The following is a 25573-nucleotide window of genomic DNA, read 5'->3' as shown; positions in this document are numbered from 1 at the left end:
GCCTCAGTGAGTGATCCAAAAAAGATAATCTCTGTAACCCATAATCCCAGCTCTCAATAGTGTCACTTTCACTTCCTAACTTGCCACTGTTTACCATTGGGATTGATTCTCCAGAGAAAACTGAGTAAATTTTAGCAAAATGCTTGTGTAGACAGAGAGCACCAATGAAGCCAGTGTCATTTAACTAATACTGGTGAAGCGTATACCTGGAGAGGGTTTCGAGGGCCAATGCCCCCATGGCCCGGTCTGAGGCCAGGCCTCATGATGGATCAGGGTCTGATCAACCAGGCTGTTAATTTGATCAACCAGGCTGAACCAGAATAAAGAGCAATTGTACTCCTCCAATTACCAATGGAAATTTCAAGGACCCCAATGGAAAAAAGTCACTTTAAAAATAAAGAAAGATTTTATTTCTTTGGAAAAGTTACAATGTGTAATTACAATTTTGATCAAAGTCTGCCTTTTTTGGGTTATCCTTATAATATAACAATAATAATCTTTATTTCTACAACTTATACAAACCATAGCTGACATCGATGACATACTATATAGAAAGCCCCTTGTTATGTAGAGCATTTCCCGGAACTACTTGGTAATTTACACTCTATGATAATTGTATTTATGAGTACCTGTGCCTAAATAAACTTACTTGCACTACTGGATTTGTTGGCAATCTTCAGTAATATTTCTACCACCAGACAGACTATTGATGTCCCACAAGGAATCCACTAACATGCCCAAAGACAGTCCAATTTTCTTCAAGCAGAATGACAGTTACTGTGGCACTATTACTGGAAGAAACTCCAGAACAGACCAAGACAATTTATTTATTTATTTATTTATTACCAATTTGAGCACACATACAGAGGTACAAAAAAATACAGATAAGAGCAGCATGCCAAAGCCACTTATACTATGCATAGCATTACGGGCTGGCTTAAAATTAACTTAAGATTAACTAAGCAATGATGAAATCAGTGATAAAACATTAATGTAAACAGATTACTATAAAGCACAAGTGAGTATTACAAAGACAGGTCATAAACCCCTTTTTTCTTCCATTATGAGCAAAATTTACTAAACAGGAAGATATCCATCTGTGCTTCTTTTTTGCATTAGCAGTATGACTCAGTTTTTAGCAAGCCTCAAAGCAGACTAAGAGTCGAAGACTTCAATGAATTTTTGTGAGCAAGACTCTGAATTTGGTAGATTGAAACTTATCTGATATTATCCAAACACTACACGACTTCAAAAAGGCAATAAATGACATGCCTATGAACTCTGCCCCGTGTTCATCAGGAACTGCAAGAGCTGTAAGAAGCACCTGTGCGTTGGTCACTGACTTCTGTGCAGCAAAAATTCCACATAAAAATCAGCCATAATTAACACAGGAGCTTTCATTTTTTTTCTGCTAATGAGGCTAAAAGAGGTAGAATGGATATTCAGACCTGATACAAGGAAGGAAAGTTCCAGTTTCTTAGATCAAAGAGATCTTCAGTATCTGCAAGGAGCCCCTTACACTCATCTCTCAAACTGAGGTTTGGGGGTCGATCCCCAGTACATTAAAATGTGTTTCCTTAAGATACCTGCTGTCCATGTTCACCCATCAGTAAAATATGTATCTGGGTGTTAGTGGAATGGTGTGGGTTGCATTTTGGGACAAAACTGACTTAATTTGCCCAAAATGCTCAACATAACCAGGGGCTTTCTATATAGTAGTATGTCAGTTAGGCCTGTATACCTTGTATTATTATGATTATTATTATTATTGATTCTTATTATTATGATTATTATTATTATTATTATTATTTAAATCCTGACTGTACTTCATAAATTTTGGGTAATAAAAACTCACACAATACATTATTGTGTTTTAATCAATATAAGAAAAATATATATTTTATGTTCCATTATTCTTCAATATTCATGAGGAAGGTACTAAATATAAACAGATCATAGAGCACCTGGGAAATGTTATGTAATCAGGTTTGATCCAAGACATGGGAGGGTAGCAACAATTCCCTGTATCAAGAGTTCATTATCAGCATCAAGGAATTCTTCCTTTAATGTATTTGAAGTTTTGAGGTCATATAAAGGCTGTCCAGCAGGCATGTGTGAGCATGTTAGGAGTGAGTGGAGGCAAATGGTTTTTGGGATCTGATGAGCTGTTGGAGTATGAGCTGTGTAACATTTTGTGAAGGGATTCAGGGAAACCGGTTATCTGAACTTGAGTCCTGGAGTTGGGAAGTACAGTGCCTGCACTCTAAAAGGAGGTCTGGGGATACATATTTGATGTCTGAAGGATCATTTGTACTGTCGTATCCTTGCACCTCTGGCAAGATAGTGATAGTGTGAATGATAGTGATAGTGTGAAAGTGTTTCTTTTTTTCGGGTCACTGTGCCTTGGTGGGAGATGGGCAACGTGTTAAAAAAAAATAAAAGATGAATCAGATCATTATTATACTGTATTCATGATGATTGGTAATAATGTTTGAGCCATGGAAGGGGAAGGCAGCTCCACGTCCTTGTATCATTACCTCTTCACAAGCATCTAGGCACCTCTCTTAAAGGTTGAAGATTCAGAGAAAGATACTGTCATCTACTTCATCAGAGGACTCATCTGATGACTGCTCATCAACTGATCTACTGGTCTTCTCTCCCAGTATAGACAACTCTATGTCTGGCACTTCTGGATCAAACACTTCCACACTTGAATCACAAGCAACTTCACTTGCAGTGTCACAATTTTGCCTCTCACTGCACTTATCATGTAGAGGTGAAGCAGTCTGTGAGGCATACATCCCTTCTACTGGGTCACTCAAAACATTTTTTCCATCTGAGTTCTTATTTATTTGACAATCATTATGGCAGGTAGGGTCCAAAGAAACATTACCAACTGCCTTGGTAATGTCTGACAATGTGTAAGTGACATTCTTCTGGCATTGTGACTTGATCTGTGGACCCCACAGGAGCTTACAATCCAGCCAGGTTCCATGGTGTATCCAAGTTACCAGTGAATCCATGTCTTGCACCAGCTTGAAGTGCTGCACATTAGCAATCTGAAAATATTAGATTATGTTTATTTTTGAAATGGTTCTCAACTAAGAAGTAATTTGCATTCTTTGTGTTTAAATTTGCAAATCAGTTGTTTGTACAGAAAAGGATAGTACAAAGGATGGGTGGTTCATTACTGAAGTTCAGTTGTTGTGAAAGTTAAATTATTAATAATAATATAATAATATCTTTATTTCTACAAGTACACAAATAACCCGCACATAAAAGAGAGAAGCTTACGACGACGTTTCGGTCCAACTTGGACCATTGACAAAGTCACACTGTGACAAAGTCACACTGTGACTTTGTCACAGTGTGACTTTGTCAATGGTCCAAGTCGGACCGAAACGTCGTCGTAAGCTTCTCTCTTTTATGTGCGGGTTATTTGTGTATCGTTCCAGTCACGGTATTGTGCCTTTTTGTTATTTCTACAAGTACATGTACAAGGTATACAGACCATAGCTGACATCAATGACATACTACTATACAGAAAGCCCCTTGTTATGCAGAACATTTCAGACAAATTAGGTCAGTTTTGTTCCAGGATGTGACCCACACCAGTCTACTAACACCCAGGTATCCATTTTATTGATGGGTGAACATAGACAACCAGTGTAAGGAAACATGCCCACTGTTTCTACCCGGACCCTCACAATGTGAAGCGAGAGCTTTCGCCACCAGGCCACGGGCCACAGCACAGAAAAAATAAAAAGGCACAATACCATGACTGGAACAATACACAAATAACCTGCACATAGAAGAAAGGAACTTATAACATTTCAGTCCGACTTGGAATATTAACTAGTCACACACACTATTTAATGGTCCAAGTTGGACCAAAACGTCATAAGTTTGTTTTTCCTATGTGCAGATTATTTGTGTATAAGTATAGTACCTAACTGCCCCATTTATAACTATGGATATACGTAGCTTGGGGTATTTGTGAGTAAGAGACCTGAATTGAATTCTGGTAGGTGTGCATGAAATACTGCATAATATAATCCTTAGGTATTTAGGGAATATAAACATACAGTATTATTACAGGAGTAATAGGCAGGTGACCTCTTTTTCTATTAGCAATTACTTAAAAACAAAAGAGGAACATATTAACTTGGGCTGTTTGAATGTGCATTGAAAGACCTGAGTTCTAATGCTGAATGAAAGAAAGCTGGATGTCCTTGCAGTGAGTGTGACAAGAGATGGGAGAGCAAGAATGGGAAGGAGCATAGAGGATACATTTAAAAAATGTTGAGTCAATTTAGAGAATTACTGTTTTGGAAGACCTAAATAATGAATCAACACTTACAATTTACATATTATTGTGAAATTACAAAATATTTCGTCTAAGTCAAAATTATAAAATATATTGTATTATAGCCTTCACTAACCTGACTAGGCACATCTGCACTGAAGGGAAAGATGACAGTGGCAACCTTGTCTGTGACTTGGTGTGTAGCAAAGTAATGTCCAGTGAAGTACTTAAGAGCATATGTCCAGTGGTCCCTGATGGGAGTGACACTCTCACTGTCTGGGTCACCCGGCACAAGAAACACCAAGCGATCAACTTGGTTCATGTGTTTGCTTGTCCAGAAGTTGGGATCCTGTTAACAAGACTGTGATTACTTAACTTTTTTATGTTCTAGTGAACAACCAGGAAGTGTATTAATAATAAAATAGCTTACAATGATCCCTTAGCTATTCTTCAAAGCATACAATGCTATATTAACATATTTTTCATGTTCTCCATGGGAAAATGGAGAAAAATCCTTCATACATAAGCCATGCATGTCTTAAGAGGCAACTAAAATGCCAAGAGCATGAGGCTAGTAACTCCTTTTTCTGTATAAATTATTAAAATGCCTCCCAGCATACATAAGGGGGATTACCAATAGACCCCTGGCTGTCTTCAAGCAGGCACTGGACAAGCACCTAAAGTTGGTACCTGACCAGCCGGGCTGTGGCTCGTACATTGGATTGCGTGCAGCCAGCAGTAACAGCCTGGTAGATCAGGCTCTGATCCACCATGAGGCCTGGTCATAGACCGGGCCACGGGGGCGTTGACCCCCGGAACTCTCTCCAGGTAAACTCCAGGTATACCAAGACTGGAACAATACACAAATAACCCACACACAGGAAAAAGGAACCTATGACAATATTTTGGTCTGACTTGGTCTAGTTAATGGTCCAAGACAGACCGAAAATGTCATCATAAATTTCTTTCTGCTATGTGCGGGTTATTTGTGCACTGTACCATAATTATTATTGATATTTTTTTGTCATTTGCAATCTCAAACAAGGAATTTCTCACCTGACTGCCCACATCATTGTCTATGACATATGGGTAAACATAACACACTTCCTTCAGGAAAACTGCTAGCATATTGACTAAATCCCAGCAGCGTTGATTTTCAGCCAGATATATTAACAGTACTGTGGGCTGCTTCTCCTTCAAGCCAAGGAACAGATCTGTTGAAAATATTAACACAAGAATAACACAGACTGGGCTCTCTGCATGCACAAGCAAATGTCAACCATCTCAGTACAAACATGGTATCACGTGGAAATCTTTGACTGTAACTTGGATGAGGTCATACCAATTAGAGTAATTATTCCAGTTCTTTGTTAGTAGTTTTCTATCATTATTTTTATATAATGTGAAATTAAGAGCAAACAACTATATTCTGTAGATAAATCTGGTTTTAATTCCCTAACGTTTTCCTTGTACCTTATTAATGTTAAATTAGTCTTAAGTTTGCCCAAAATGCTCGGCATATAAAGGGGCTTTTAGCATGTATGCCCAATTATTATACAGTCTCTCCTCACTTAGCGACGTACTCATATGCCAATGCTTCACACTTACGACAGGCTCTCTGACCAGTATTTATGCCTAAATAATGTATATTAGAGCTGATTTCCTCTATTCTTTTTATATCAATATAGAGTACACTACTGTATAAACATTTAAAAATATACCAGAAATGCTATAAATGATGCAAAGGTGACATTAAAACAACATCAAAGATGGATGACACAAATCCACTATCATTATAATATGCTCCTCACTTAGCAACAAATTCGTTTAACGATGTGGTCTTAGGAACGGGACTCTGTTGTTAAGTGAGGAGAGGCTGTACTCCTTTGTACAAACATGTATCATGCTAAAATAAAATTATGATTATTATTATTATTACCCTGGGAGTGGTGAGTATAGTTTTGGTGGTGACCAAAAATATGATAGGTATAAATATTTGGATATAAAGTCTATATGCAATAGCTAACTCCACAGTAGAGTAGTTTAAGTTATGTACTTACTTCTATTCTGCTTAATGTGACAGTGAAGCGTGAGAGCAAAGGCAAGTATAAAACTCAGGGCAAAGCCAAATGCAACGGTTATCCAGATTCTCACTTGGCTCGGCTCTACACCTGTAACAATACAAAGCTATTAGTTGTCATCTACTAGAATAGTTCTCACTTAACCAAACCATACCCCGGCCGGGATTGAACCCGTGGTCAGAGAGTCTCAAAACTCCAGCCAGGGGTATGGTTTGTTTGCAATCGTGTCATTACAATTTCATGAGTCATGTTGACGGCAGTGAAGGGACTTGAGCTAGAGTTCATCACGGCTACACTAGCTGGAAATTCGTCTGTGAAAACTTGCATTTGTGGTCACAGTGGTTCCTGTGCTAACCTTCCTATGGTGTAGAAATATACCTAGTTGGACGAATCTTATTGTGGCTAGCTGGTCTAGTGGCTAACGCGACGGGCTGGAGTTTTGAGACTCTCTGACCGCGGGTTCAATCCCGGCCGGGGTATGGTTTGTTTGCAATCGTGTCATTACAATTTCGTGAGTCATAGTTCTCACTCGCTCTTGTCTACTACTTTTCTCTACTATTCTTGTAGGTGTCAAGAGGTTGTCGATGTCCACTTATTGTGTGTACAAATATGCTACTAAAACATAGCAAACAAAGTGGTTACAATTGTTATTACAGAGCTTCAGATATACTAAATACAAAATTCAAACAATACTAAAGACAAACTTACTGAAAGTTGGAGAAACAGAAATGAAGCAGCTATTGTTAGGACATTCTGGTGAGACAATTTGTGCAGTAACAGCATACCTGCCAGGGTTGTCCCTTAACGTTAAATATACTGTACACTGGTCACCTTCACAATCTGCTGACCTACAATATCAAGACAAACAGTAAATAAAGTGAATGTTTTTTAATTAGTAAATGATATGCATATATCATATATATATATATATATATCATATATCATATATATATGCATATATATATACGCATATTCTTTCTTTCTTTCAACACACTGGCCGTATCCCACCGAGGCGGGGTGGGCCAAAAGGAAAAACGAAAGTTTCTCCTTTTACATTTAGTAATATATACAGGAGAAGAGGTCACTAGCCCCTTGCTCCCGGCATTTTAGCAGCCTCTTACAACACGCATGGCTTATGGAGGAAGAATTCTGTTCCACTTCCCCATGGAGGTAAGAGGAAATAAACAAGAACAAGAACTAGAAAGAAAATAGAAGAAAACCCAGAGGGGTGTGTATATATATGTTTGTACATGTATGTGTAGTGTAACCTAAGTGTAAGTAGAAGTAGCAAGACGTACCTGTAATCTTGCATGTGTGAGACAGAATAAAAAGACACCAGCAATCCTACCATCGTGTAAAACAATTACAGGCTTCCGTTTTACACACACTTGGCAGGACAGTAGTACCTTCCTGGGCAGTTGCTGTCTCCCAACCTACTACCTAGAATATACGCACATATATGGTGTAAATATTATGCAGAAAATTCGGAGTGCGGAAATTAGCAGGTGTGGGGTTAATAAAAGTATTAGTCAAAGGGCTGAAGAGGGGCTGTTGAGGTGGTTTGGTCATTTAGAGAGAATGGATAAAAGTAGAATGACATGGAGAGCGTATAAATCTGTAGGGGAAGGAAGATGGGGTAGGGGTCATCCTCGAAAAGGTTGGAAGGAGGAGGTAAAGGAGGTTTTGTGGGAGAAGGGCTTGGACTTCCAGCAAGCGTGCATGAGCATGTTAGATAGGAGTGAATGGAGACGAATGGTATTTGGGACCTGACGAGCTGTTGGAGTGTGAGCAGGGTAATATTTAGTGAAGGGATTCAGGGAAACCGGTTATTTTATATAGCCGGACTTGAGTCCTGGAAATGGGAAGTACAATGCCTGCACTTTAAAGGAGGGGTTCGGGGTATTGGCAGTTTGGAGAGATATGTTGTGTATCTTTATACGTATATACTTCTAAACTGTTGTTTTCTGAGCACTTCTGCAAAAACAGTGATTATGTGTGAGTGTGGTGAAAGTGTTGAATGATGATGAAAGTTTTTCTTTTTGGGTATTTTCTTTCTTTTTGGGTCACTTGTTAAAAAAAAAAAAATGCATATATCAGTACAAGGTATGATAGAGATTTGTCAATGGTATCTTTATGATGCGGACAGAGGAACGAGGAATGATAGAGCAGAAAGTATTAATAGTTGAGTCAAGTGAATAGAATCTACAGTGAAGGAGCAGTTATACAGGATGTAAAAATGAAATACAGCACAATACAAGTTTATTTCAAGATGCTGTCCTCTCAAGGGAAGTTCCTTGATGCTGGTGAGAGGCTCTTGATCTAGGGAATTGGATCTGTGCTCCGGTTATCTGAATTAAGCCTGAATGCCTTCCATCCTCCCCCTCCCACAGGCTACAGGTTTAGCGCTCCCCCAAGATTATAATAATAATACAAGATGATGTACCTTGTTCATACAGAAATAGGTGACACTTGAGAGCATGTTAAGATTTATTTTTTTATTATCACACCGGCCGATTCCCACCAAGGCAGGGTGGCCCGAAAAAGAAAAACTTTCACCATCATTCACTCCATCACTGTCTTGCCAGAAGGGTGCTTTACACTACAGTTTTTAAACTGCAACATTAACACCCCTCCTTCAGAGTGCAGGCACTGTACTTCCCATCTCCAGGACTCAAGTCCGGCCTGCCGGTTTCCCTGAATCCCTTCATAAATGTTACTTTGCTCACACTCCAACAGCACGTCAAGTATTAAAAACCATTTGTCTCCATTCACTCCTATCAAACACGCTCACGCATGCCTGCTGGAAGTCCAAGCCCCTCGCACACAAAACCTCCTTTACCCCCTCCCTCCAACCCTTCCTAGGCCGACCCCTACCCCGCCTTCCTTCCACTACAGACTGATACACTCTTGAAGTCATTCTGTTTCGCTCCATTCTCTCTACATGTCCGAACCACCTCAACAACCCTTCCTCAGCCCTCTGGACAACAGTTTTGGTAATCCCGCACCTCCTCCTAACTTCCAAACTACGAATTCTCTGCATTATATTCACACCACACATTGCCCTCAGACATGACATCTCCACTGCCTCCAGCCTTCTCCTCGCTGCAACATTCATCACCCACGCTTCACACCCATATAAGAGCGTTGGTAAAACTATACTCTCATACATTCCCCTCTTTGCCTCCAAGGACAAAGTTCTTTGTCTCCACAGACTCCTAAGTGCACCACTCACTCTTTTTCCCTCATCAATTCTATGATTCACCTCATCTTTCATAGACCCATCCGCTGACACGTCCACTCCCAAATATCTGAATACGTTCACCTCCTCCATACTCTCTCCCTCCAATCTGATATTCAATCTTTCATCACCTAATCTTTTTGTTATCCTCATAACCTTACTCTTTCCTGTATTCACCTTTAATTTTCTTCTTTTGCACACCCTACCAAATTCATCCACCAATCTCTGCAACTTCTCTTCAGAATCTCCCAAGAGCACAGTGTCATCAGCAAAGAGCAGCTGTGACAACTCCCACTTTGTGTGTGATTCTTTATCTTTTAACTCCACGCCTCTTGCCAAGACCCTCGCATTTACTTCTCTTACAACCCCATCTATAAATATATTAAACAACCACGGTGACATCACACATCCTTGTCTAAGGCCTACTTTTACTGGGAAAAAATTTCCCTCTTTCCTACATACTCTAACTTGAGCCTCACTATCCTCGTAAAAACTCTTCACTGCTTTCAGTAACCTACCTCCTACACCATACACTTGCAACATCTGCCACATTGCCCCCCTATCCACCCTGTCATACGCCTTTTCCAAATCCATAAATGCCACAAAGACCTCTTTAGCCTTATCTAAATACTGTTCACTTATATGTTTCACTGTAAACACCTGGTCCACACACCCCCTACCTTTCCTAAAGCCTCCTTGTTCATCTGCTATCCTATTCTCCGTCTTACTCTTAATTCTTTCAATTATAACTCTACCATACACTTTACCAGGTACACTCAACAGACTTATCCCCCTATAATTTTTGCACTCTCTTTTATCCCCTTTGCCTTTATACAAAGGAACTATGCATGCTCTCTGCCAATCCCTAGGTACCTTACCCTCTTCCATACATTTATTAAATAATTGCACCAACCACTCCAAAACTATATCCCCACCTGCTTTTAACATTTCTATCTTTATCCCATCAATCCCGGCTGCCTTACCCCCTTTCATTTTACCTACTGCCTCACGAACTTCCCCCACACTCACAACTGGCTCTTCCTCACTCCTACAAGATGTTATTCCTCCTTGCCCTATACACGAAATCACAGCTTCCCTATCTTCATCAACATTTAACAATTCCTCAAAATATTCCTTCCATCTTCCCAATACCTCTAACTCTCCATTTAATAACTCTCCTCTCCTATTTTTAACTGACAAATCCATTTGTTCTCTAGGCTTTCTTAACTTGTTAATCTCACTCCAAAACTTTTTCTTATTTTCAACAAAATTTGTTGATAACATCTCACCCACTCTCTCATTTGCTCTCTTTTTACATTGCTTCACCACTCTCTTAACTTCTCTCTTTTTCTCCATATACTCTTCCCTCCTTGCATCACTTCTACTTTGTAAAAACTTCTCATATGCTAACTTTTTCTCCCTTACTACTCTCTTTACATCATCATTCCACCAATCGCTCCTCTTCCCTCCTGCACCCACTTTCCTGTAACCACAAACTTCTGCTGAACACTCTAACACTACATTTTTAAACCTACCCCATACCTCTTCGACCCCATTGCCTATGCTCTCATTAGCCCATCTATCCTCCAATAGCTGTTTATATCTTACCCTAACTGCCTCCTCTTTTAGTTTATAAACCTTCACCTCTCTCTTCCCTGATGCTTCTATTCTCCTTGTATCCCATCTACCTTTTACTCTCAGTGTAGCTACAACTAGAAAGTGATCTGATATATCTGTGGCCCCTCTATAAACATGTACATCCTGAAGTCTACTCAACAGTCTTTTATCTACCAATACATAATCCAACAAACTACTGTCATTTCGCCCTACATCATATCGTGTATACTTATTTATCCTCTTTTTCTTAAAATATGTATTACCTATAACTAAACCCCTTTCTATACAAAGTTCAATCAAAGGGCTCCCATTATCATTTACACCTGGCACCCCAAACTTACCTACCACACCCTCTCTAAAAGTTTCTCCTACTTTAGCATTCAAGTCCCCTACCACAATTACTCTCTCACTTGGTTCAAAGGCTCCTATACATTCACTTAACATCTCCCAAAATCTCTCTCTCTCCTCTGCATTCCTCTCTTCTCCAGGTGCATACACGCTTATTATGACCCACTTCTCGCATCCAACCTTTACTTTAATCCACATAATTCTTGAATTTACACATTCATATTCTCTTTTCTCCTTCCATAACTGATCATTTAACATTACTGCTACCCCTTCCTTTGCTCTAACTCTCTCAGATACTCCAGATTTAATCCCATTTATTTCCCCCCACTGAAACTCTCCTACCCCCTTCAGCTTTGTTTCGCTTAGGGCCAGGACATCCAACTTCTTTTCATTCATAACATCAGCAATCATCTGTTTCTTGTCATCCGCACTACATCCACGCACATTTAAGCAACCCAGTTTTATAAAGTTTTTCTTCTTCTCTTTTTTAGTAATTGTATACAGGAGAAGGGGTTACTAGCCCATTGCTCCCGGCATTTTAGTCGCCTCATACGACACGCATGGCTTACGGAGGAAAGATTCTTTTCCACTTCCCCATGGACAATAGAAGAAATAAAAAAGAACAAGAGCTATTTAGAAAAAGGAGAAAAACCTAGATGTATGTATATATATATATGCATGTGCGTGTCTGTGAAGTGTGACCAAAGTGTAAGTAGGAGTAGCAAGATATCCCTGTTATCTTAGCGTGTTTATGAGACAGAAAAAGAAACCAGCAATCCTACCATCATGCAAAACAGTTACAGGTTTTTGTTTCACAGTCATCTGGCAGGACGGTAGTACTTCCCTGGGTGGTTGCTGTCTACCAACCTACTACGGTGCTTGTAAGTGTAACTTAAAAATGCAACTCTGAGATGTATTTCAACACAAAACAAAGAGACAAACAAGATACACTGTAATAGATGTGTAAATTAAATACATTTGTCAGTACTGGGATTAATATGTCATAAACTGTGGTTGATGAATGGTGAGAGACTACCTGGATAGAAAATTTAAAATGAAACAGGAAAGGTATATATTTCAGCATCAGAGATCATCTGCATATACAGAAGATCTCTGACACCAAAGTCAAAATTTCTCTAGGTTTTACATACCATCTTACATGTTTATGACTCAAGAATATATTTAAAATATTAACTACCATAATATTTTTAACATAACAAACTACAAAAAACCTAACTGTAAATGAAATGCAATCTTACGTTTGAGGGTCACCAATGAAGACTTCATAATGACTGGTCCGATTGGAGCAACTTTGGTCGGTACTATTCGCACACTCCACGAGTGAAATGTTGTACGACACGTTGGAGAATGGTGATAACTGCATAGTTACAGGCAGATCTGGTGACTTCCCCACATGATCCATGTGAAGAAAGAAGAACGTCTTCCAGTCTTGAACCTTGGTTTTACAAGGATCTGTAAATTTGCACTGTATGGTTAAAGAAACTTAAAACTATTTATACAAAATTAGAGTATTTAACTGCAGAAGTGAAATGAACATTAATCAACAGTAAAAACTAAGCCACATGGAGAAAATAAAATAGAAATGTAGAGAATATTCTTAGATTTCAGCATACGACCAAAGGCATACTTTTAGATTTCAGCATACAACTGAGGCTATACTCTTAGATTTCAGCATACAACTTAGGCTGTCTTCAGCAACCTGCTGAGGAGTGCTTCAGTTGTAGGATAAAATATTCAGTGCAAGCATCCCTAGCTTGATGCAGTAGAGGTGGAGAGGTGTGGTTGCTGTACCTAACAAGTCCTCTGAACTCCAATGTAAATGCACTTCTAGACTTACAAAAAACTGCACATATGTAATGGTATCTTCAGAATAGCATTTATTTTAAACACAGCTGTTTTCACTAATGTAGGGTCACCCAAAAAAAGGTAACACTTTCAATATTCAAATGACTGATCCAACTGCAACATTTATACTCATCCTTCAGAGTACATGTACTTTACCTCCCACCAGCAGTTAGGTAAAGAGTTTGGTAGTGTTTCTAACTCTTGACTGAGGATTAAGCCTTCACCATCCATGCATTGTATGAACTACAAGACTTGACAAATTGACATTCTGTTGGAGAGTGAGTGTGTGAGCAGTGTAACATTTGTTAAGGGACTCAAGGAAACCAGTTAGCCAGACTTGAGTCCTGAAATAGTAAGTAAGTTTATTCAGGTATACACAATACAGTTATACAGATTATCATACATAGCAGCATATGTGTAGGTAACCTAGGATAACCCAAACAAGTCAGACAGAGTGACTTATTTCCATTGGGGTCCTTAGAGGACTTGAGTCCTGGAGGTGGGAAGTACAGTGCTTGCACTCTGAAGAGGAGGTGGGGATATTTGCAGTTTTGAACTTCGTATCAGTCCCCCTCTAGTAAGACAGTGATGGAGTGAGTGATGACAAAAGTGTTTCTTCGTTTTTAGGTCACCTTGCCTTGGTGGGAGATGCCAGTATAATAAAAAAAAAATTACTAACCATTTCCAGAACCCAAGTCTGGCTAACCAGTTTCCCCAACTCTTTTGCACATCAGGACTTGAGTCCTGGAGATGGGAAGTACAGTGTTGGCACTCTGAAGGAAGGGTATCAATATTGCAGTTTTATAACTGTAGTGTAAGTGCACCTCTGGCAAGACAGTGATGGCGTGAATGATGGCGAAAGTTTTTCTTTTTCGGGCCACCCTGCCTTGGTGGGTGATGGCCGATGTGTTAATAAAAAAAATAAATAAAGCATTATCAACATTACAACAAAATAAACTGTACAATATACGCAACTTTTCCTCACCAATTTGTTCACTTCTTGGAGCACTGAAATAATATTTTCCGCCTTTTCCTTCATTGCTGATTACAGTTAGTCCTATATCCCATTCCTTATCATGTTGAAAGATGAGACAGTCATACATTAGGTCATCAGCCAGTTCATTAACAAGAATGAATTGACGGCAAATTTTGTGATCAGAATGATGTAGCTTCTGGTACCGAAACTTGAGACCTGAAATATAGATAAGACTGGCACTAATACTAGAACGATAATCACAGAAGGTATTATACACAAATAACCCGCACATAGGAGAGAGCAGCTTATGATGATATTTTAGTCTGACTTGGACCAACTTGTAAATGATCCAAGTCGGAACAAAATATCGTTGTAAGCTTGTCTGTCCTATGTGCGGGTTATTTGTGTAATGTTCCAGTCACAGTATTGTGCCTTTTTTGTTCTTCACAGAAGGTATTCCCATCCAAGATTCCAAATCATGTAGCTAATAATTTTTTTTTTGGTCACCCTACCTCGACAGGAAATGTCTGGTTATATTTATTATTATTATTTTGGTGCTGTATTATTATTATTATTACTCCTACTACTATTACATTTACTACCACTACTATCACATTACACCAGGGCCACAACTTATGACATTATGGGTTACAATATTTTGTACTTACAACATTGGTACCCTGAAACAAATCAGTTACTTATCAACAATTGACTTGTGTTTCCAACACTGGGGACGACTTACAAAATTCAAAATAAGGAAAAAAGCACCAATTCAATAGTATTAACAATACATAATACCCTATTGTTCAGTATTTTATCTACAGTATATTACGGTATTTTATTGATTAATATGTAAAAATTCTTGTGTGAAAAATCTAACTGAAATCGGATATGGAAAATTAGAGCTGAGGAACACATTTATCCATTTTACATTGTTTCTTATAGGAAAATAGGTTCTGAATACTGAACATTCATATAACAATGTATTTTTGGGAATGCATCAACACTGTACACTGTGACCTTATTGTATTACAAAATTACAGTGGTACCTTCAGTTTCAAACAGCTCCCAACTAGAACAATTATGTAAGTGTATTTTTGTAAGTGCTTTTGTAAGTGTATTTCTGGGGGTCTAAAACGGACTAATCTAATTTACATTATTCCTTATGGGAACAAATTTGTTTGGTATCGGTACTTGAACAGCCTTCTGGAACGAATTAAGTTCGTAACTCAAGGTACCAATGATTTATTAATATTATTATTATTATTGTTGTTGTACTGTAGTAACATTAAAAAATTAACTCACTCTTCCACGTAGGTGATGGAAATGTTAAGTTGAATGCTGATCTGTTCTCCAGTAGGCCCAAATGGAAGTACATGCGTAAACTGAACAAGAGATTTTGTGGGCGTGACAGAAATGATGGTTCATCTAGGCTACAATCTGAAATGAAAAAAACATGTAGTAATATACATATACTGTTTGGTACAGCAAACAATAAATGTATAAGATGGTAGGCAGCAGGTAGGTACTATCATCATATCATATGAGAGAAATGGAAGCCTGTTTCACATTCTGGCAGGTTTATTGGTCTCATCTTTCTTCATTATAAACATGTAGGATAATAGTAATTTTATTTAGGCACAGGTACACATATGTACAATTATCATACATAGTGTAAATTACCTTGATTTTGATTTAGAAATATTATACTATATAGTGTAAATTACCTATACATATTTTGATTTTGAAATAAGTCAAAGTGACATATTTCCATTAGGGAAATAGGTTAATTTACATCACTGTATTTTGAACTGTTCAAAATATTGCACATCCTATGGCTTTTCTAATTATGGTATATTTTATACAGTGACATGAAATAAAATAGGGTTCTGATTAATTAGCATTATTGGGAAAACTAATTAAAGGCACAAAAATTAACATAACTAACCTCTCTTAATGTTCCGTATCTCGCAAGTTCCTTTTTTATTTTCTGTATTCCTTAGCTGAAAAAGTCAGTGAATGATAAACTTGGTGACCAAATAGCAAGTTATAGTATATGGTTGTGTAATAGATAAAACTATTGAAAAAACTCTTCTGTAAGACTGTAAGCAAAAGTCAAATTAATCCATTATGAAAGCATAAATTATGGCATGCCCAATGAAAAGCAGACATGGAAATAAATGCGATACATTAAAAGAATGATTATTATTAGTAGTACTATTATTAGATAAAGATAAAGAAACTTCATATCAGCAAGATACAGTACATTGGACCCCCCGGTTAACGATATTTTTTCATTCCAGAAGTATGTTCAGGTGCCAGTACTGACCGAATTTGTTCCCATAAGGAATATTGTGGAGTAGATTAGTCCATTTCAGACCCCCAAACATACACGTACAAATGCACTTACATAAATACACTTACATAATTGGTCCCATTGGGAGGTGATCGTTAAGTGGGGGTCCACTGTATTTGTACAAAGGTACCTTACATTTAGGGGTGCATACCTGGGCAGGGTTTCAGGGGTCAATTTCCCTTAGGCCTGGTCCTTGACCAGGCCTAGGGGTGGATCAGGACCTGATCTCAGTCCAGAGCATAAATGCAAGTCTAGTTAAATTTGCAATATTATTATAATTAATATACTTGGGGGAAGCGCTAAATTCATAGGGGTCACACGGTGCCTGGGGAACAGAAGGTAATCAGGTTCAGTCCAAGGAACAGAAGGGCAAGTAAAATTCCTTGAATCAAGAGCCCTTCACCAGCATCAAGGACCCACTCTTGAGGGCTAAGTTTTCAAGTGAACATTATTATACCTTTTTTTATACAGATAATTGTACTATATTTAATAAGCTAGAAATACATTATACACATATTGTTGCATTATACACATGTACTATTTTCTTTCAACACACCGGCCGCATCCCACCGAGGCGGGGTGGCCCAAAAGGACAAACGAAAGTTTCTCCTTTTAAATTTAGTAATATATACAGAAGGGGTTACTAGCCCCTTGCTCCCGGCATTTTAGCCGCCTCTTACGACACGCATAGCTTACGGAGGAAGAATTCTGTTCCACTTCCCCACGGAAACATATACGTACTACCATGTATGGTAATTTGTGTAACTGTAGTATGCACACCTGTACCTAAATAAAATTAACTCATGTGAATCGACCCCTGCAGCAATATATAGGCGAGTACAAGAATATCCTAGGTTAAGTCATCATACAATACAATACTAGTTTTACATTCTATAAGGGTTATTTAAAATATATAATTACTCTAGGTTGAATGATTACAATATTAGTGTACTTTAATTACCTCTGACAACCCTATAACTTTACTAAATAAAGAACAAAACCTTATTCCGTTTTAATTTAATAAAATTAGGACCCAGCACGGACCCCATAGGTACTCCACTTGGAAAATTAAACTAGGTACTGTATATAAACTTATATATTATTATTATTATTATAATCAAGGAGGAAGCGCTAAACCTGGAGGATTATACAGCGCCTGGGGGGGGATGTGGAAGGCATTCAGGCTTAATTCGGGGAACTGGAGCACAGATCCAATTCCCTAAATCAAGAGCCCCTCACCAACATCAAGGAACCTTCCTTGAGGGGATAAACTTATATAATGATTATTATCATCATCATTATTCACATATTTTACCTTAAATCATTTCAAGCAGGTATAATATGAATTATTATTATTATTCTCATGGACAAGCGCTAAACCCGTAAAGGTTCTTCACAGCTCCAGAGGAACTAGAGGTACCTGGGGATGTTAGCTCTAATTCCCTGGATCAAAGGCCAATAAGATGATAATATAGACCTACCTGGGCATTACAGAATAATGTTTCAGCATCATAATTACATAGACCAGACTGGCTGTAACAACATTTCTCAGAGGATTTACAAATCTTGTCAAAAAAATCCCCCACACATACAGGAATCAGCACCACTAAGGCCAGACTGTAAAATAAATCATATATTTTAACCATAGTGGCTAAATTGGCTCAAAAAATGGCCTAAAAGTGAGAGGGATTACTTAAAATAGATTGCCACACTATCTGGCAGACTTGAGGGCCACGCCCTCTTTTGATAAGGATTTTTTTCCTCATGAAAAGGCGCTAAACCCATAGGGTTTATAGGGTTCATGGTGGGGGATGGGAGGTTATCAGGTTAGATCCAAGGAAGGAGAAGAGGGGTTCATTTCCTTGGATCAAGAGCCCCTTCACCTGCATATGGGCCCTCCCCTTGGGATATATATATATATATATATATATATATATATATATATATATATATATATATATATATATATATATATATATATATATATATATATATATATATATATATATATATATATAGATATATATATATATATATATATACATATTCCCCGAGGTGCATGTGTATATACACCGATACTATATATACATGCGTATATTTTAGTGTATACATTGAGAATATATTTGTATATACAGAGGTGTATATATACCGAGGAGAATATATCTGTATATACACAAGTGTATATACAGAGAGTTGCATATCGTATATATACCGAAAAGGCGTATATCTCTCTGAGCATATACAATGTGCATATCTTATATACACCAAGAGGTATATCCTATCATTTTGTAAATTGTGAGTCCATTACCTTTGTAAATTGTGAGTTCATTACCTCTGTAACTTGCTCAGCTATCAAAACTTTGGAGTCCAGTCCTTGGACCCATTATGTACCTCTGTAACCTTTTGACTACCGCCCACAAGATGGGTATGGGGTGCATAATAAACATATTAAACTTAACTATCATTTTCTCAGCAGATATGATAGAAACATTGTTGTGATCCTTGAAGGGGAGATCCTCTGACATTATCACCCCCAGGTCTTTCACATTAGCTTTTCGCTTTATTGTGTAGTTGGAATTTGTTTTATACTCCAATACGGTTTTAATGTCCTCAAGTTTTCCGTATCGTCGTAATTGAAATTTCTCTTCACTGAACTTCATGTTTTCTGCGGCCTATTTAAAGATTTGGTTGATGTCCACCTGGAGTCTTGCAGTGTCATCAATGGAGGTCACTGACATGCAAATTTGGGTGTCATCTGCAAAGGACGACACAGTGCTGTGCAAATTTATTCAGATATACACAAATAGTTACTTAGATTATCATACATAGCATATGTGTAGAGAACCTAGGAAAAAAAACAAAACAAAAATCAAAGTGACGTATTCCTATTGTAAAGCTCGGGTATTTGCACCAGCTATCGACTGGGGAAGACTGCAAAGCTTCCAGAGTTTAGTTTAATATGTTTATTATGCAGCCCATAACCATGGTGTGGGTGGTAGTTTAAAGATTACAGAGGTACATAGTGGGTCCAGGGACTGGGCCTCAAAGTTTTGATAGCTGAACAAGTTACAAAGGTAATGAACTCCAGCCTCCAGACAAACGTCTTGTTTGAGATAAACTGGGTCAAGTTTTGAAAGAGTAATGAGGAGGAGACTGGCAAAGAACAAGGAGTTTTGTCATCCCAGAGGCAGGAACAACGATAGTGGAAGAGGACAAGCAAAGATGGACTCTGGACACGAAGGACCTTGCGAACATCGAAGTCAACCTAACGGAGGGAAAGGTCCCAGGTCTTCCACGGAAGGACGGACGGAAAGGAGCTCTCATTGACATTTTTAAACGACTGAAAATTGTAATTAACAGATGTTGAGAGAGCCCATATCAGGGATATTCCTAGGGTCACCAGCTGAGGAGCTGGACGAGTGGTTAACGCATTGGCCTGAGAGTTTTAGGACCCACTTGTCATAGGGTGTGATACCTAAAATCCAAAGTCATGCAACCAAATTCCTATGCACAGCTTTCTGGTCTACGGCGAGAACTAAAGGAAATGAGTGACAGACTACTTAGAGGTAAGTGGAAACAAGCCTCAGGACACTAAGAAAGAGGATGGATCTAGTTATCAACAATGCAGATGAGATAAGGTGTCCTCCATAGCAGTATGGAGCAGTGACAAATAATGTATACCTGGAGTTTACCTGGAGAGAGTTTCGGGGGTCAATGCCCCCGCGGCCCGGTCTGTGACCAGGCCTCCTGGTGGATCAGCGCCTGATCAACCAGGCTGTTGCTGCTGGCTGCACGCAAACCAACGTACGAGCCACAGCCCGGCTGATCAGGAACTGACTTTAGATGCTTGTCCAGTGCCAGCTTGAAGACTGCCAGGGGTCTGTTGGTAATCCCCCTTATGTGTGCTGGAAACTCAAACATCAGGAAGTGGAATCAAATAGAAATAACAAGCAAATACAGTGTTTAAAGCACCTACAAAAACACGTTTTAAAGATGTTTTGGACAGCAAGATATGAGTGAAAAAATTACACATACACACCTGGAGGGTGTTCGGGGGTCAACGCCCCCATGGTCCAGTCCTTGACCAGGCCTCACGGTAGATCAGGGCCCGATCAACTAGGTTATTACTGCTGGCTGCAAGTAGACCAACGTACGAACAACAGCCCGGCTGATCGGGTACTGAATTTAGGTATCTGTTCAGGTCTCATGAAGGCAGCCAGGGTCTTTTGGTAATTTTCCTTATGGCTGGTGGGAGGTTGTTGAACAGTCTTGTCATGTGGGGGTTCGAAATGTGGATTGGGTAAGAAACACTCACGTAAGCTGTTAAGTACGTATATTGGATGGACTATATGGGGAACACCAAGTCTGACCTGCCACCTGTCTAATGCCTCTACTTGAACTGGCTTGCTGAGTGCCTCAGAGGGCGAGCGGCATTCAAAATCATGCTAGGGTCAGCAGTAACAGTGAATAACAAGTGATTCACACAGACGGCTGGTAGTGAGTCACAACTGAGACTGGTAACTGGTTACTGGTACTGGTACTACTGAGAGCTCGGTGACGCTAATGTACGTTGTCCCGACATACAGCTAATATAAACTAGAGACGGCAGGCATATGGCTTGGACTGATTCTATCCAGGATCAAAATACACAACAATTGAGCATTAGAACGTACATAAGGAGAATACTGGAATGAAAGCGAACATAACTTACTGTAATGCATTACAAGGTATGATATAGCAGAATTCATAGAATGAGGTTCAGCATTGGGATTATACAATAGAAGTGATAAAAATTTTTATCAATCGATCTGTATTCATGTGGTCTCCGGACTCTGAGGAAGGATATGTACAAAGAGAAGCGTTTAACAGAAACACAGACTTGGTGCACTCAAATCTAGACTGTTAAATCTCAGAATTAGGAGAGAACGTAAACACAAAAAAAATTCTTGAATATTAATAAGTTGATATTGTAGTAGACAATAGAAATACACTTGAGACTATATTATTCATCTATACAGGTTATTTACATTTAACCCCAACTCTGCTAGGGTGAGATTGACATATGCAGAATGGGTGTCATCTCTGGTAGGATCAAATTCTGTTGCACTGACTAACTTATGCAGTGTTTGAGGCATATCTGAATTGGTAGCTACAAATGATACTTGTGGATTTCTCAATAACTCTCGAACCCACTTTGATTTTGGACTGCTTTGCTGGAGTGTTAGCGACTCTTGTAAATTCTGCTGTTGATTTATGAAGTGTTTCACAGATTTTTCTAAAAACACTAAGCTAAGCCGGTACAAGTTGCTATGAAATCATCAGGGTTGTAATTTGGTTTCGGGTTAGAATATAACAACTCATAAGGCAAACGTTTATCTACACTGTACAGTGCATAATGTGGAGTGCCACGACTTACCTGGAGACCTGGAGAGAGTTTCGGGGGTCAACGCCCCCGCGGCCCGGTCTGTGACCAGGCCTCCTGGTGGATCAGCGCCTGATCAACCAGGCTGTTGCTGCTGGCTGCACGCAAACCAACGTACGAGCCACAGCCCGGCTGATCAGGAACTGACTTTAGGTGCTTGTCCAGTGCCAGCTTGAAGACTGCAAGGGGTCTGTTGGTAATCCCCCTTATGTGTGCTGGGAGGCAGTTGAACAGTCTCGGGCCCCTGACACTTATTGTATGGTCTCTTAACGTGCTAGTGACACCCCTGCTTTTCATTGGGGGGATGGTGCATCGTCTGCCAAGTCTTTTGCTTTCGTAGTGAGTGATTTTCGTGTGCAAGTTCGGTACTAGTCCCTCTAGGATTTTCCAGGTGTATATAATCATGTATCTCTCCCTCCTGCGTTCCAGGGAATACAGGTTTAGAAACCTCAAGCGCTCCCAGTAATTGAGGTGTTTTATCTCCGTTATGCGCGCCGTGAAGGTTCTCTGTACATTTTCTAGGTCGGCAATTTCACCTGCCTTGAAAGGTGCTGTTAGAGTGCAGCAATATTCCAGCCTAGATAGAACAAGTGACCTGAAGAGTGTCATCATGGGCTTGGCCTCCCTAGTTTTGAAGGTTCTCATTATCCATCCTGTCATTTTTCTAGCAGATGCGATTGATACAATGTTATGGTCCTTGAAGGTGAGATCCTCCGACATAATCACTCCCAGGTCTTTGACGTTGGTGTTTCGCTCTATTTTGTGGCCAGAATTTGTTTTGTACTCTGACGAAGATTTAATTTCCTCATGTTTACCATATCTGAGTAATTGAAATTTCTCATCGTTGAACTTCATATTGTTTTCTGCAGCCCACTGAAAGATTTGGTTGATGTCCGCCTGGAGCCTTGCAGTGTCTGCAATGGAAGACACTGTCATGCAGATTCGGGTGTCATCTGCAAAGGAAGACACGGTGCTGTGGCTGACATCCTTGTCTATGTCGGATATGAGGATGAGGAACAAGATGGGAGCTAGTACTGTGCCTTGTGGAACAGAGCTTTTCACCGTAGCTGCCTCGGACTTTACTCTGTTGACGACTACTCTCTGTGTTCTGTTAGTGAGGAAATTATAGATCCATCGACCGACTTTTCCTGTTATTCCTTTAGCGCGCATTTTGTGCGCTATTACGCCATGGTCACACTTGTCGAAGGCTTTTGCAAAGTCTGTATATATTACATCTGCATTCTTTTTGTCTTCTAGTGCATTTAGGACCTTGTCGTAGTGATCCAGTAGTTGAGACAGACAGGAGCGACCTGTTCTAAACCCATGTTGCCCTGGGTTGTGTAACTGATGGGTTTCTAGATGGGTGGTGATCTTGCTTCTTAGGACCCTTTCAAAGATTTTTATGATATGGGATGTTAGTGCTATTGGTCTGTAGTTCTTTGCTGTTGCTTTACTGCCCCCTTTGTGGAGTGGGGCTATGTCTGTTGTTGTTAGTAACTGAGGGACGACCCCCGTGTCCATGCTCCCTCTCCAAAGGATGGAAAAGGCTCGTGATAGCGGCTTCTTGCAGTTCTTGATGAACACAGAGTTCCATGAGTCTGGCCCTGGGGCAGAGTGCATGGGCATGTCATTTATCGCCTGTTCGAAGTCATTTGGCGTCAGGATAACATCAGATAGGCTTGTGTTAATCAAATTTTGTGGCTCTCTCATAAAAAATTCGTTTTGATCTTCGACTCTCAGTCTGGTTAGCGGCTTGCTAAAAACTGAGTCATATTGGGACTTGAGTAGCTCACTCATTTCCTTGCTGTCATCTGTGTAGGAACCATCTTGTTTAAGTAGGGGCCCAATACTGGACGTTGTTCTCGATTTTGATTTGGCATAGGAGAAGAAATACTTTGGGTTTCTTTCGATTTCATTTATGGCTTTTAGTTCTTCCCGCGATTCCTGACTCCTAAAGGATTCTTTTAGCTTAAGTTCGATGCTTGCTATTTCTCTGACCAGTGTCTCCCTGCGCATTTCAGATATATTGACCTCTTTTAGCCGCTCTGTTATTCTTTTCCGTCGCCTGTAAAGGGAGCGCGTGTCTCTTTCTATTTTACATCTACTCCTCCTTTTTCTTAGAGGAATAAGCCTTGTGCATACATCGAGTGCCACCGAGTTAATCTGTTCTAGGCATAAGTTTGGGTCTGTGTTGCTTAGTATATCTTCCCAGCTTATATCGGTTAGGACTTGGTTTACTTGGTCCCACTTTATGTTTTTGTTATTGAAGTTGAATTTGGTGAATGCTCCCTCGTGACTAGTCTCATTTTGTCGGTCTGGGGCTCCACGCATACATGTCTGAACCTCAATTATGTTGTGATCTGAGTATATTGTTTTTGATATGGTGACATTTCTTATCAGATCATCATTGTTAGTGAAGATGAGGTCTAGTGTATTCTCCAGTCTAGTAGGCTCTATTATTTGCTGGTTTAAATTGAATTTTGTGCAGAGATTTAAAAGCTCGTGTGAGTGTGAGTTTTCATCAGAGCTGCCTCCAGGTGTTATTAATGCAACAATATTATTTGCTATATTCCTCCATTTTAGGTGCCTTAAGTTGAAGTCCCCCAGGAGCAAGATGTTGGGTGCAGGAGCTGGAAGATTTTCCAGACAGTGGTCAATTTTTAACAGCTGTTCCTGGAATTGCTGGGATGTTGCATCCGGAGGCTTGTAGACTACCACAATGACTAGGTTTTGGTTCTCGACCTTTACTGCTAAAACTTCCACTACGTCATTTGAGGCATTAAGCAGTTCTGTGCAAACAAGTGACTCTGCAATGTACAGGCCAACCCCCCCCTTTTGCCTGTTCACTCTGTCACATCTGTATAGGTTGTAACCTGGGATCCATATTTCGTTGTCCAAGTGATCCTTTATGTGGGTCTCAGTGAAAGCCGCGAACATTGCCTTTGCCTCTGCAAGCAGTCCACGGATGAAAGGTATTTTGTTGTTTGTTGCTGGCTTTAGACCCTGTATATTTGCAAAGAAGAATGTTATCGGACTGGTGGTATGCCTGCAGATAATGCGTTCTTTAAATGCTTTAGCTACTGTCTCAGCAGTCTTATCTGAAATAGGAACTTACAATATCTGGTGAAATGGTCTACCATAACACACAGATGTTTGTTGCCCTGGAGGGAACATTGGAAATTAGTTAACGAATCAAGCGCAACTCTTTCCCACGGTTCGCTAGTAGTTGGATACACCTGGACTGGATTAGGACCATTAGCATTACTTTTGTATTGCATGCAGACACTACATTTCTTAACATACTCAGAAATATCAGTTGCCATATGAGGCCAAAAGTATTTCAATATGGCTTGCTTTACTGAA

At 39.5% G+C, this 25573-nt stretch overlaps 1 protein-coding gene across 4 annotated transcripts in view; it reads right to left on the bottom strand.

Annotated features, from left to right (window-relative positions):
* Window positions 1-1858: 1858 nt before the first annotated feature.
* Window positions 1859-25573, bottom strand: part of LOC128704882 (uncharacterized) — a 32768-nt gene continuing 9053 nt past the window's right edge. Inside the window, exons 1-10 of one of the 4 annotated variants that reach the window (XM_053800078.2) lie at window positions 18482-18539; window positions 16381-16435; window positions 15738-15872; window positions 14442-14648; window positions 12850-13063; window positions 7096-7235; window positions 6367-6477; window positions 5363-5520; window positions 4443-4655; window positions 1859-3059 (exon numbers count right to left, since the gene is read on the bottom strand). In XM_053800078.2, coding sequence (XP_053656053.2) covers window positions 2580-3059; window positions 4443-4655; window positions 5363-5520; window positions 6367-6477; window positions 7096-7235; window positions 12850-13063; window positions 14442-14648; window positions 15738-15810 — 1596 coding nt within the window. In that variant the 5' untranslated portion in view covers window positions 15811-15872; window positions 16381-16435; window positions 18482-18539 and the 3' untranslated portion in view covers window positions 1859-2579. The other 3 variants (XM_053800075.2, XM_053800077.2, XM_053800081.2) reach the window with 3 other exon arrangements.

Source organism: Cherax quadricarinatus, chromosome 91 (assembly GCF_038502225.1).
Source record: "Cherax quadricarinatus isolate ZL_2023a chromosome 91, ASM3850222v1, whole genome shotgun sequence".
Taxonomy (NCBI): Eukaryota; Metazoa; Arthropoda; class Malacostraca; order Decapoda; family Parastacidae; genus Cherax; species Cherax quadricarinatus.
The sequence above is the reverse complement of the archived record's forward strand: the minus strand, read 5'-3'. Positions and strand labels throughout refer to the sequence as shown.